Source organism: Pongo abelii, chromosome 2 (genome assembly GCF_028885655.2).
Source record: "Pongo abelii isolate AG06213 chromosome 2, NHGRI_mPonAbe1-v2.0_pri, whole genome shotgun sequence".
In the NCBI taxonomy this organism is placed as follows: domain Eukaryota; kingdom Metazoa; phylum Chordata; class Mammalia; order Primates; family Hominidae; genus Pongo; species Pongo abelii.
In genome coordinates, this window is record NC_085928.1 from 12,097,395 (window position 1) to 12,111,973 (window position 14,579).

At 45.2% G+C, this 14,579-nt stretch overlaps 1 protein-coding gene across 2 annotated transcripts in view; it reads left to right on the forward strand.

Moving 5' to 3' along the window:
- Positions 1 to 14,579, forward strand: part of LOC129047313 (solute carrier family 41 member 3-like) — an 83,908-nt gene that overhangs the window by 13,377 nt on the left and 55,952 nt on the right. For both annotated transcript variants that reach the window (XM_024244298.3, XM_063721717.1), the window contains exon 2: positions 8,669 to 8,968. In XM_024244298.3, coding sequence (XP_024100066.3) covers positions 8,696 to 8,968 — 273 coding nt within the window. In that variant the 5' untranslated portion in view covers positions 8,669 to 8,695. The remainder of the gene's footprint in view (positions 1 to 8,668; positions 8,969 to 14,579) is intronic.

The following is a 14,579-nucleotide window of genomic DNA, read 5'->3' on the forward strand; positions in this document are numbered from 1 at the left end:
TAACTCGTCATCTAGCATTAGGTATATCTCCCAATGCTATCCCTCCCCACTCCCCCCACCCCACAACAGTCCCCAGAGTGTGATGTTCCCCTTCCTGTGTCCATGTTTTCTCATTGTTCAATTCCCACCTATGAGTGAGAATATGCGGTGTTTGGTTTTTTGTTCTTGCGATAGTTGACTGAGAATGATGATTTCCAATTTCATCCATGTCCCTACAAAGGACATGAACTCATCATTTTTTATGGCTGCATAGTATTCCATGGTGTATATGTGCCACATTTTCTTAATCCAGTCTGTCATTGTTGACATTTGGGTTGGTTCCAAGTCTTTGCTATTGTGAATAATGCCGCAATAAACATACGTGTGCATGTGTCTTTATAGCAGCATGATTTATAGTCCTTTGGGTATATACCCAGTAATGGGATGGCTGGGTCAAATGGTATTTCTAGTTCTAGATCCCTGAGGAATCGCCACACTGACTTCCACAATGGTTGAACTAGTTTACGGTCCCACCAACAGTGTAAAAGTGTTCCTATTTCTCCACATCCTCTCCAGCACCTGTTGTTTCCTGACTTTTTAATGATTGCCATTCTAACTGGTGTGAGATGGTATCTCATTGTGGTTTTGATTTGCATTTCTCTGATGGCCAGTGATGGTGAGCATTTTTTCATGTGTTTTTTGGCTGCATAAATGTCTTCTTTTGAGAAGTGTCTGTTCATGTCCTTTGCCCACTTTTTGATGGGGCTGTTTGTTTTTTTCTTGTAAATTTGTTTGAGTTCATTGTAGATTCTGGATATTAGCCCTTTGTCAGATGAGTAGGTTGCAAAAATTTTCTCCCATTTTGTAGGTTGCCTGTTCACTCTGATGGTAGTTTCTTTCACTGTGCAGAAGCTCTTTAGTTTAATTAGATCCCATTTGTCAATTTTGGCTTTTGTTGCCATTGCTTTTGGTGTTTTAGACATGAAGTCCTTGCCCATGCCTATGTCCTGAATGGTAATGCCTAGATTTTCTTCTAGGGTTTTTATGGTTTTAGGTCTAACGTTTAAGTCTTTAATCCATCTTGAATTGATTTTTGTATAAGGTGTAAGGAAGGGATCCAGTTTCAGCTTTCTACATATGGCTAGCCAGTTTTCCCAGCACCATTTATTAAGTAGGGAATCCTTTCTCCATTGCTTGTTTTTCTCAGGTTTGTCAAAGATCAGATAGTTGTAGATATGCGGCGTTATTTCTGAGGGCTCTGTTCTGTTCCATTGATCTATATCTCTGTTTTGGTACCAGTACCGTGCTGTTTTGGTTACTGTAGCCTTGTAGTATAGTTTGGAGTCAGGTAGTGTGATGCCTCCATCTTTGTTCTTTTGGCTTAGGATTGACTTGGCGATGCGGGCTCTTTTTTGGTTCCATATGAACTTTAAAGTAGTTTTTTCCAATTCTGTGAAGAAAGTCATTGGTAGCTTGATGGGGATGGCATTGAATCTGTAAATTACCTTGCGCAGTATGGCCATGTTCACGATATTGATGCTTCCTACCCATGAGCATGGAATGTTTGTATCCTCTTTTATTTCATTGAGCAGTGGTTTGTAGTTCTCCTTGAAGAGGTCCTTCATGTCCCTTGTAAGTTGGATTCCTAGGTATTTTATTCTCTTTGAAGCAATTGTGAATGGGAGTTCACTCATGATTTGGCTCTCTGTTTGTCTGTTGTTGGTGTATAAGAATGCTTGTGATTTTTGTACATTGATTTTGTATCCTGAGACTTTGCTGACATTGCTTATCAGCTTAAGGAGATTTTGGGCTGAGACAATGGGGTTTTCTAGATATACAATCATGTCATCTGCAAACAGGGACAATTTGACTTCCTCTTTTCCTAATTGAATACCCATTATTTCCTTCTCCTGCCTAATTGCCCTGGCCAGAACTTCCAACACTATGTTGAATAGGAGTGATGAGAGAGGGCATCCCTGTCTTGTGCCAGTTTTCCAAGGGAATGCTTCCAGTTTTTGCCCATTCAGTATGATATTGGCTGTGGGTTTGTCATAGATAGCTCTTATTATTTTGAGATACGTCCCATCAATACCTAATTTATTGAGAGTTTTTAGCATGAAGGTTGTTGAATTTTGTCAAAGGCCTTTTCTGCGTCTATTGAGATAATCATGTGGTTTTTGTCTTTGGTTCTGTTTATATGCTGGATTACATTTATTGATTTGTGTATATTGAACCAGCCTTGCATCCCAGGGATGAAGCCCACTTGATCATGGTGGATAAGCTTTTTGATGTGCTGCTGGATTTGGTTTGCCAGCATTTTATTGAGGCTTTTTGCATCAATGTTCATCAAGGATATTGGTCTAAAATTCTCTTTTTTTGTTGTGTCTCTGCCCGGCTTTGGTATCAGGATGATGCTGGCCTCATAAAATGAGTTAGGGAGGATTCCCTGTTTTTCTATTGATTGGAACAGTTTCAGAAGCAATGGTACCAGTTCCTCCTTGTACCTCTGGTAGAATTCGGCTGTGAATCCATCTGGTTCTGGACTCTTTTTGGTTGGTAAGCTATTGATTATTGCCACAATTTCAGCTCCTGTTATTGGTCTATTCAGAGATTCAACTTCTTCCTGGTTTAGTCTTGGGAGAGTGTATGTGTTGAGGAATTCATCCATTTCTTCTAGATTTTCTAGTTTATTTGCATAGAGGTGTTTGTAGTATTCTCTGATGGTAGTTTGTATTTCTGTGGGATCAGTGGTGATATCCCCTTTATCATTTTTTATTGCATCTATTTGATTCTTCTCTCTTTTTTTCTTTATTAGTCTTGCTAGTGGTCTATCAATTTTGTTGATCCTTTCAAAAAACCAGCTCCTGGATTCATTAATTTTTTGAAGGGTTTTTTGTGTCTCTATTTCCTTCAGTTCTGCTCTGATTTTAGTTATTTCTTGCCTTCTGCTAGCTTTTGAATGTGTTTGCTCTTGCTTTTCTAGTTCTTTTAATTGTGATGTTAGGGTGTCAATTTTGGATCTTTCCTGCTTTCTCTTGTGGGCATTTAGTGCTATAAATTTCCCTCTACACACTGCTTCGAATGCATCCCAGAGATTCTGGTATGTTGTGTCTTGGTTCTCGTTGGTTTCAAAGAACATCTTTATTTCTGCCTTCATTTCGTTATGTACCCAGTAGTCATTCAGGAGCAGGTTGTTCAGTTTCCATGTAGTTGAGCGGTTTTGAGTGAGATTCTTAATCCTGAGTTCTAGCTTGATTGCACTGTGATCTGAGAGATAGTTTGTTACAATTTCTGTTCTTTTACATTTGCTGAGGAGAGCTTTACTTCCAAGTATGTGGTCAATTTTGGAATAGGTGTGGTGTGGTGCTGAAAAAAATGTATATTCTGTTGATTTGGGGTGGAGAGTTCTGTAGATGTCTATTAGGTCTGCTTGGTGCAGAGCTGAGTTCAATTCCTGGGTATCCTTGTTGACTTTCTGTCTCGTTGATCTGTCTAATATTGACAGTGGGGTGTTAAAGTCTCCCATTATTAATGTGTGGGAGTCTGTCTCTTTGTAGGTCACTCAGGACTTGCTTTATGAATCTGGGTGCTCCTGTATTGGGTGCATATATATTTAGGATAGTTAGCTCTTCTTGTTGAATTGATCCCTTTACCATTATGTAATGGCCTTCTTTGTCTCTTTTGATCTTTGTTGGTTTAAAGTCTGTTTTATCAGAGACTAGGATTGCAACCCCTGCCTTTTTTTGTTTTCCATTTGCTTGGTAGATCTTCCTCCATCCTTTTATTTTGAGCCTATGTGTGTCTCTGCATGTGAGATGGGTTTCCTGAATACAGCACACTGATGGGTCTTGAGTCTTTATCCAGTTTGCCAGTCTGTGTCTTTTAATTGGAGCATTTAGTCCATTTACATTTAAAGTTAATATTGTTATGTGTGAATTTGATCCTGTCATTATGATGTTAGCTGGTTATTTTGCTCGTTAGTTGATGCAGTCTCTTCCTAGTCTCAATGGTCTTTACATTTTGGCATGATTTTGCAGCGGCTGGTACCGGTTGTTCCTTTCCATGTTTAGCGCTTCCTTCAGGAGCTCTTAGGGCAGGCCTGGTGGTGACAAAATCTCTCAGCATTTGCTTGTCTGTAAAGGATTTTATTTCTCCTTCACTTATGAAGCTTAGTTTGGCTGGATATGAAATTCTGGGTTGAAAATTCTTTTCTTTAAGAATGTTGAATATTGGCCCCCACTCTCTTCTGGCTTGTAGAGTTTCTGCCGAGAGATCCGCTGTTAGTCAGATGGGCTTCCCTTTGAGGGTAACCCGACCTTTCTCTCTGGCTGCCCTTAACATTTTTTCCTTCATTTCAACTTTGGTGAATCTGACAATTATGTGTCTTGGAGTTGCTCTTCTCGCGGAGTATCTTTGTGGTGTTTTCTGTATTTCCTGAATCTGAATGTTGGCCTGCCTTGCTAGATTGGGGAAGTTCTCCTTGATAATATCCTGCAGAGTGTTTTCCAACTTGGTTCCATTCTCCCCGTCACTTTCAGGTACACCAATCAGATGTAGATTTGGTCTTTTCACATAGTCCCATATTTCTTGGAGGCTTTGCTCATTTCTTTTTATTCTTTTTTCTCTAAACTTCCCTTCTCACTTCATTTCATTCATTTCATCTTCCATCACTGATACCCTTTCTTCTAGTTAATCGCATCGGCTCCTGAGGCTTCTGCATTCTTCACATAGTTCTCGAGCCTTGGTTTTCAGCTCCATCAGCTCCTTTAAGCACTTCTCTGTATTGGTTATTCTAGTTATACATTCTTCTAAATTTTTTTCAAAGTTTTCAACTTCTTTGCCTTTGGTTTGAATATCCTCCCGTAGCTCGGAGTAATTTGATCGTCTGAAGCCTTCTTCTCTCAGCTCGTCAAAGTCATTCTCCTTCCAGCTTTGTTCCGTTGCTGGTGAGGAACTGCGTTCCTTTGGAGGAGGAAAGGCGCTCTGCTTTTTAGAGTTTCCAGTTTTTCTGCTCTGTTTTTTCCCCATCTTTGTGGTTTTATCTACTTTTGGTCTTTGATGATGGTGATGTACAGATAGGTTTTTGGTGTGGATGTCCTTTCTGTTTGTTAGTTTTCCTTCTAACAGACAGGACCCTCAGCTGCAGGTCTGTTGGAGTACCCGGCCATGTGAGGTGTCAGTCTGCCCCTGCTGGGGGGTGCCTCCCAGTTAGGCTGCTCGGGGTCAGGGGTCAGGGACCCACTTGAGGAGGCAGTCTGCGCATTCTCAGATCTCCAGCTGCGTGCTGGGAGAACCACTGCTCTCTTCAAAGCTGTCAGACAGGGACATTTAAGTCTGCAGAGGTTACTGCTGTCTTTTTGTTTGTCTGTGCCCTGCCCCCAGAGGTGGAGCCTACAGAGGCAGGCAGGCCTCCTTGAGCTGTGGTGGGCTCCACCCAGTTCTAGCTTCCCGGCTGCTTTGTTTACCTAAGTGAGCCTGGGCAATGGCGGGTGCCCCTCCCCCAGCCTTGCTGCCACCTTTCAGTTTGATCTCAGACTGCTGTGCTAGCAATCAGCGAGACTCCGTGGGTGTAGGACCCTCTGAGCCAGGTGCCGGATATAATCTCCTGGTGCGCCGTTTTTTAAGCCCGTCGGAAAAGCGCAGTATTCGGGTGGGAGTGACCCGATTTTCCAGATGCCGTCTGTCACCCCTTTCTTTGACTAGGAAAGGGAACTCCCTGACCCCTTGCGCTTCCCGAGTGAGGCAATGCCTCGCCCTTCTTCGGCTCGCGCACGGTGCGCGCACCCACTGACCTGTGCCCACTGTCTGGCACTCCCTAGTGAGATGAACCCGGTACCTCAGATGGAAATGCAGAAATCACCCGTCTTCTGCCTAGCTCACGCTAGGAGCTGTAGACCGGAGCTGTTCCTATTCGGCCATCTTGGCTCCTCCCCCACTTGTTATTTCTTTTACATTTTTTTCTTAGCGGTTGCCCTGAGGATTATAATCAGCACCTGGGTTTATAATAATCTTGTTTGGATCAATAACAACTTAATTCCAACTTGATTTATGTGGTTGTCTTTAAATTGGATAAGAGTAAAAAGAGTTACTAACAAAAATGTGTTTATACTTAAAAAAAAAAAATCTGTCTAGGTGGTTACCTTTGCCGATGCTCTTCCTTCTTCTGTGTGGATTCAAGCTAGTGTCTAGGATCCTAATTCGGCCTGAAAGACTTTCCTTTAGGGCAGGTGTGCTGGGGACGAATGCTCTGTGTCTATCTGAAAATCTCTTAATTTCTCCTTTACTTTGAAAAGATAATTTTGCTAGTTAAGAATTCTTAGGTGACAGCTTTTGTTCTTTGAGCACTTTGATGCCATCTTGTTGCCCTCTGGCTTCTATTTCTGATGAAAAATGAGCTGTTAATCTTATAGAGCAGTGGTCCCCAACCTTTTTGCCACCAGAGACTAGTTTTGTTGAAGACAATTTTTCGATGGACTGGGGCGGAGGGGAGGCACTGGTTTGGGGATGATACTGTTCCACCTCTTCATCAGGCATTAGATTCTCATAAGGAGCACACAACCTAGATCCCCTGTGTGCGCAGTTCACAATACAGTTTGAGTTCCTATGAGGATCTGATGCTGCCGCTGATCTGACAGGAGGGGGATCCTGATCAGGCAGTGATGCTTGCCGGGAGCCGCTCACCTTCTGCTGTGTGGCCCAGTTCCCAACAGGGGTTGGGGACCCCTGCTCTGAAGGATCTCTTGTACATCATGAGTTGCTGTTCTCTTCCTGCTTCTAAGATTCTTGGCAGGTCTTGGTGTGCTCTCTCGGAGTTTACTCTACTTGGAATTTGTGGAGCTCTATGGATGTGGAAATTAATGTTTTATGACATCAGGAAAGTTTTTGCCCGTTATTTTTCAAATATTCTTTCTGCCTTCCCCCTTTTCAACATTTATATTGTTATGCTTGATATTCTTCCATAGTTCTCGGAGGTCCTGTTTCTTTTTTTATTCTTTTTCATTTCCGTTCTTCATACTGAATAATCTCTCTTGATTTATCTTTTAGTTCAGCAATTCTTTATATTCTCCCTGCTCAGATCAGCCATTTGCTCTTCTAGGGAATTTTACATTCCAGCTCTTGTACTTTAGAACTCGTGGATTTCTATTTGGTTATTTTTAAAAATAATTTTTATCTGTATATTGATACTCTGTATTCAAGTAGACATCATTCTGAAGCTTTCCTTTGCTTCTTCCGGTATGGTTTCTTAAGTTCTTGGAACATATTTAAAACAGCCAATTCAAAGTTTTAGCCTCCTTCAGGGACAGTTTCTGTTAATTTTTTTTTAATGGGCCATACTTATTTCTTGGCATGTCTCATTTTTGTTGTTGAAAACTAGACCTTTAACAGCATATAACGTGACAGGTGTGGAAATGAGATTCCCCCCTTCCCAGGATTTGCTGTTGCTGCTTGTTGTTGTTTGCATAGTGATTTTTCTGGACCAATCCAGTAAACATCCTCCATTCTCTGTTGTATGTGGCCATGGAAATCTCTGCCCAGTGCCAACTGATGACCAGTTACAGATTTCCTTGAACTCCGTGCCTGGAACTCCAAGCCAGGAATGAGTGTGCCTCCCAGTCTTTACCCAGGGGCTCTGTGTGCACACTGGGTACATCCAGTCTGGTGCTCACCAGAGCTTCCCCAGCCTTTACCTGCTGCTTGTGCAAAGTGTCCAGGAGGTACAAACTTGGAGCCTTCCTAGGAATTTCCTGAGTGTGTTTCTAGCCATGGGTGTGGCACTATCCATTGGTGGCCTATTAGGTTGGTGCGAAAGTAATTGCAGTTTTTGCTGTCAAAAGTAATAGCAAAAACTGCAATTACTTTCGCACCAACCTAATAGATTCCCAGAGTGTGCGGGAATTTTTCGAAACCCCTGTTGACATCCCCTTCCTCAGCTTTTCCTTTTAAGTGTTTTCATTAGTCTGTTGTTCACCCCAGCTGGTAGCCACTGTGCCTATAATTGTTTTCTACTAACTTCTCCCAGGGCAAAAGGTTTTGCACCAGCTGAACTCCAAGTGGGGTTAAATATAGACAGCCCTCCAAGTGGGGTCTTCCAGGGATCTCCAGATGGATGAAAAAATAATTCTTTGGGCATGGGGACTTAAAAGAACTCTAGCCTTGTCATGCCCTTCAGGCTGCTGGCTCTCACTGCAGTTGTAGGCTGTCAATTTTCAAGGCTAGGGCAGAGCTGGAAAGGGTAGTGGGACCAGGCAAGTTAGAATGTCACCAGCATCTTGAATGTTACAAAGTGATCTTTCTTGCTGAGAGTCAGCAATTTTTCTTGAGTAGGTACTCCTGGATGCCTTGAGCCTTTGGTATCAGTAAGAGTTCTGAAAAAGATGATTTCGACAGTTTTTGCTGTTTTTTAAAAATTGCTTTTATAGGAGAGAGAATTTTCAGAGGCCCTTTTTTGCTGACTTCAGCCTATATATGTTTGTGCTCTTTTGTATGTTTTGTGCTCACACATGTGCATATTAAACAACAAACTATTGTAAATTGGGGTGCAGGAGGCTGGTGGAGCAGGTGCTGAGTAAGGGCTGTGGGTTGGATGGGACCATGCCAGCCTGGGGCTGGACAGATGCCTGAGGCTCCTTGGGTGTTAGTGCCATGGGAATCAGGAACTTGGCCTACAACTTTGTGTCTCCCACTGTAGGGCTGCCAGGCACCCAGCTGTGCCCAGATGGATGGGACAGAGACCCGGCAGCGGAGGCTGGACAGCTGTGGCAAGCCAGGGGAGCTGGGGCTTCCTCACCCCCTCAGCACAGGAGGACTCCCTGTAGCCTCAGAAGATGGAGCTCTCAGGGCCCCTGAGAGCCAAAGCGTGACCCCCAAGCCACTGGAGACTGAGCCTAGCAGGGAGACCGCCTGGTCCATAGGCCTTCAGGTGACCGTGCCCTTCATGTTTGCGGGCCTGGGACTGTCCTGGGCCAGCATGCTTCTGGACTATTTCCAGGTAAGAGGGAACTAAATGAGGACAGGGAGGGGGGCACTGCCGAACGTCACCTATAGAGTAGGCACCTGCTTGTAAGGTTGAGCTTAAAGGTTGTCGGGCAGTCCTCTCAAAAAGCTATTTTTTTTTTCTGTATGTTGGGCAAGATTCTTTTAGTCTCTGGTGACAGAGACTAAATTTAACCCAAGTTAATCTTCAGTAGACAATTTATTAGCCCATATGATTGATGTAGACCAAAACTTACTTAATCATTTCCGTTCTGATGTACTTTGAAGTTTAACAACTGTGTCAGTCAACTACTGCTGCCATAACAAAGTCCCACACACTGGGGGAGCTTCAACAACACACATTTATTTTCACACAGTTCTAGAGGCTGGAAGTCCAAGATCAAGGTGTTGGCAGCGTTGGTTTCTCCTGTGGCCTCTCCTTGGCTTGCAGATGGCTGCCTTTTCTCCGTGTCTTCGCGTGATCTTTCCTCTGCATGTCTCTGTCATAATCCCTCTTCCTAAGAGGACACCCATCAGATTGGATTAGGGCCCACCCTAATGACCTCATTTTAATTTAATTACCTCTTAAAGGCAGTGTCTCTAAGTGTAGTCTCATTCTGAGGTACTGGGTGTTAGGACTTCAACATACGAATTTTTGCAGGGACATAATTTAGCCTATAACCACTTAAAAAACAAATGCTGCAGTGAATCATCTTGACATAAATCATTGTATACATTTCTGAATAAATTGGTAGGATAACTTGTTGCTTGTAGAATTGCTGGGTAAAGAGCATGTGCGTTTGTGGCTCTGATGGAGATCACCCAATCATCTGCTTAGTGGTGCAGGGGTCCGACCCACAGACCCTGACCCAGCGACAGGTGAGACATGTACATTGACACAGATATTTTGCCTGTCAATCCAGCTAAGGGGCTCTGCTCTGAGTCTGCAGTGTCGCCCCATAAGCTGGCAAATTTCATATTTATTTAGTACAGATTAAATGACAAAGGCTTTGAGTCAACACACCTGTGGGTAATTAATTTGGTTGCCCCCCACCAGAGAGAGCAGTCCTACAGGTGATCAAAGGTTTGTCTTAGGACCACATGAGTAAACAAGCTATTTAGATAAACTCCCCCACGTTCCCTTGTTATTTGTTCTTCTGCTATCAACTCAAGGTAAAGAGGATTAGGCTGCCTTCAGCTAAATCTTTTACTGAAGCTATGCAACACCCCGGCCTACCGAGAAGGTTTGTGACTATTTCCTATAACTATCTTTATAATTTTTCCCACTACCCTGACTGAACTCCCACATAGTTGTAGGATGTTGTACTTCCTCCAGTACCACAGGGAAATGCTTGTTCCCAACACTCATCAACGCAGGTTTTTTCAACCTTTTTGATCTTTAGTAATCTGCCATCTGGAAATTGCATTTCATTGTATTAATTTAATTTCTCTTGATGCCTAACAAGTTATCCCAAAACTCATGCATTATATTAAGCATGTGTGTATCCCAATAATACACACATGGTTCATATAATAGCATGTATTATCTCGTGGTTAGTGTGGGTAAAGAATCCAAGTGAAGTTTAGCTGGCTTTTCTGCTTCATGGTCTCTCCTAAGGCTGTGGCACCAGCCCAGCTCACTTAGAGGGTGACATTCCTGGCAGATACTGGACTGCGAGCCTCAGTTCCTCACTGCTGTTGCCCAGAGGCCCCCTCAGGTCCTCTCCATGTGGACATCTCCATCATGGTGCCTGCCTCATCAGGGTACAGTCAAAGACGGAAAAATAGTCTGCTGGCAAGACAGATATCACTGTCCTCTGTAACCTAGTCATAGAAGCGGCATGGCCTTGCTTCTGTTGGTGAGAATCAGGTCACCAGGTTCAGCCACATTTCAGGGGAAGCAATTAGCTAAAAGTATCAGTACCAGGAGGCGGGGTCGGGGGCCTTCCTCCAGGGCTGCTGCCTGCTGTGGCATTATGGTGTGATCTGTGCTTCTTATTATGAGTGAGAGAGGTTGAGGATCTTGATATTTCTATTTATATTCTTTGTTCATTTTTCTTTGGGGTGTTTTTCTGTTTTCTTATTGATACCTAGGGGCTTTGTGTATATTAAGGAAATTGATCATTTCATTGTGACGTGGATTATAAATGTTTCCTATTTTTTTTCCGTTTATCTTTTGACTTTGCTTTTGGTGGCTTTTTGCTATGCATTCATTTTTTAAAATGCAGTCTCAGTCATCTTTCTTCTAAGGCTCTGAGCCTATGCCTTCCTTAGAAACGGAGGCTGCTTTTTATACAGGTGCCCATCTGCCCGTGTGCGTGCACAGGGCAGCACATATTAGAGACTAGGGATGTGTTCCCATGAAGAAGAAAAACTCTCTGCTACAAGTCTGCTTTCTTTTCATTGCATATATGAGAGGTTCAAAGTGGGTGTACACAGCTGTCGTGCTGGTCTGCATCGGTTTGTTGGCTGGTTAGTGTTCAGTTCAGTGCAAACATTTCAAAACTGGAAGCTTTTCATTACAGTGCTTATATTCAGCTCCTCTTTAAAACTCAGAAGATTTGGCAACATGTGGTTTTTGTATCAGTTTTATATCGCTGTGTTCCACATTACCACAAATTTAACAGCTTAAAATAGCACCCATTGATTAGCTCATAGTTCTGTAAGGCAGAGGGCAGGCATGGTATGGCTGGGATCTCTGCTCGGGGTCTCAACAGCTGAAATCCACATGCTGGCCAGGATGCATTCTCTTCATGAGGCTCTGGGGGAACATCCACTTCTAAGCATAGTCCTGTCTTCAGAACTCACCTCCTGGTGCTGTGTTCCTCCCTGAGGCTGAAGGACTGCAGTTCCATTTCCTTGCTGGCTGTCAGCAGGGGCTGCACTTCACTTCTCGAGGCCACTCCTATGTCTTGCCATGTGGCCCTTCCATCTTCAAAGGCAGCAGTGGAGAAACCTCCCTTGAGTGAAATCCCTCTCTGACTTCAGGAAGCGCCTGCTCCCTTTAAAGGGTTTACCTGATGAGGCCAAGCTCCTCCAAATTAATCTTTCTGAAATTCCACCAGGACTCCTCACTGGAATGCGTGGAGCAGGCAGGAATGGCAGCAGTCTCCAGAAACTGATCCAGTCCTGGGCTCTGTGGGTGGACTGGGATGAGCATTGTGTGCATGTGCCAGGAAGAACGGGGGTCTCCAGGCAAGCTATGGCCTTACAGAGACACCGAGCAGTCTAGAAAGGCCAGGAGGGCAAGAGGGCTGGCTGGAGGGGCATTCCATGTGGGCAGAGAGAGAAGACTGGGGATGCGGGAGGAGGTGAGAGCAGCCTGTTTTAATTGCCTCCTCTTTACTCTGCTGGTGAGGGCGGGGTGTCCTGCCCTAGGGTTATGGGGATGGTGGACACTCAACACCTGGCTCTGGACAGGTGAGGACCACGGCAGTTTGTGAGTCCTCATACCAATCACCCAGGCAGGAGGATGCTGCACACCTTGCAGGGCCACTGGGGAGCAGAGTGAGCCAGCAGGGGGTGTGGGGGGCAAGATTTGTCGTAACAAGAGAGTGGGAAACCTGCCCTCCATTCCTGACTATATGCGTAATTCCACAGGGTGGCAGAAACTGAAGCGTGCTCCTCGGGGATGTGGAGGGACAGTTCCTGCCCTGAGATAAGGAGGGTCTTGGGCTGGGAGCCTCATCCACAGGAGCAGAGTCAGGAGGGGAACGCACTGATCATATTATCTTGCTTTCTCCAGGTGTTGAGGCAGCACTTCATAGTTTTAGGCCTTACCCCACCATTGACCCCTTGATGCCTCAATGCCAGCTTAAGTCTTGGTGGTGACTGAGACTTCCAGGGAATAGAAGAGCCTCTCCAGGCAGCAGCGTAGACCCTTGGCCAGGAGGGAGAGTACCATGTGGTGCCCTTGTCCAGGAAGGGCAACAGAGGGATTTGGTGGCCTGGGTATGGGGAGTATGTGTCCCCGGGGGGGGTTGGGTCTGGCTTAATCAGTGCCTATGACAGTGGTGACACCCAATGGAGGTCACTTTGCCACCTGTCACTTCATCAGAGTTGAAGTGAGGGGCCCATGTGCCTCCTGCTAACCCTGGCTGCCTGTGGCCCACCCAGGAAGTAGAGGCTCCACTGGGTGCTTCCTGCAGAGCTGGTGCTCTATATTTCAAGAAGGAGATGAGGGCCTTGGCCACCGTCGGCCATGTCTGAACCTTAGAGAGGATCAGGAGTGACTGGCTGAGGCCTTGTGTGTGGCTGTAGTATATGTGTAGGCATTTGTTACCCTGTTTTATGTTTTGTGTGTCAATGAGGCAGGAAATTCCCAGAGCTCTCTACCCCCAAATGGGGCATCTTTGAGGCCCTGGGCCAAGAGCCTGTGCCCAGGTGCAGAGGGAGCCACCAGCAGGCCAGGGCGCCTGTGCTGTTGATTGCCTGATGCTTGGCCGCTGCGCTGACCCTTGGAGGTTTGCTCTTTATCAGGGACTTCCTGGTTAAGATGGGAAGCAGCAGCCTTCCCCTGAGCTCCCTTGCATATTACATGGCAGCACCCTCCATGAAGCCTATAGCTGCCACCGTGAATGGCCAGCCCATCTCAAGGGGCCTTGGGTAGCCAAGGGGCCCAGGGAGGGGTGACTCCTCTGGCACCATGGCATCTGGCAAAGGACTGAGGACAGGGGAGACCACCCATCCTGCAGGTGGCATATGCCAGAGAGCCCAGGTTTGGCTCCATTCTATTTTTAAGGAGACCTCAGTAGCTGTACTGAGCTTGGGGGTGCCACATGTGAAGGCATAATGGGCAGTGGGAATGGAGGGTCACAGGCACAGTGTCTGTGAGAACCTATGCTTCCAGGAGAGCCCAGCATGTGTCCAGCAGCTACTCCTCTGATGGTGCACAGTGCAGGGTGGAGGAGAGCATTTCCCTGGATCTGCGGCCCCTAGACAACTTAAGGCCATCAGCCTATAGACTCCAGGGCTTGAGGGGAGGTTGCTAATGCCCCTCTCTTCCATGAAGGCGTTCGTGGGGACACTAATAAGAGTGACTGCTGATTTTAACTTGGGCAGATCCTAGAACCTTTTGTTGGAGTGGCCTGTTTGAGTTGGCTTGCTTTGCAGATGACAGCATAAATGGGCATAAGTAAAATTTGTAGATGAGAAATATGTTGCTTCCAAAACCCAAAAAGAACTAAAAGATATTGGAGACTTGTATTAATGTTGTGGATGCTGAGAAGGTTAATAGTTCTTTTGTTGCAGTGTTGGAGATGGCTCTCAGTTTACCAAATAATTTTCAGGCATTTAACCAAGGTGCCAGGCCTCGCACCACATGTGGGGTGATGGCCCCCTCTCTCATTGTGAGTGCCTTTGTGAGTTACTTGTATGCCCTTAATGAGTGTGTTAAAAGAGGCTCTGTGGAGGAGGGCATCATCAGTGTAATGTAACTGTGCTCCTGAGAAAGGCAGATGCAGGGGAGACCTTGGCCGCATGACTCTGTGATGGCAGAGCTGCGGAGGTCCCCGTGGGGAGCCTGGAAAAGATATCTAGTGTCCCTTTAGAGGTGAAGGCCAACTGTGTCTGAGAGGCTGGTGAAATAGGCACTGAACAGAATGTATTAGCCAAGTCTGTAGCAGCAA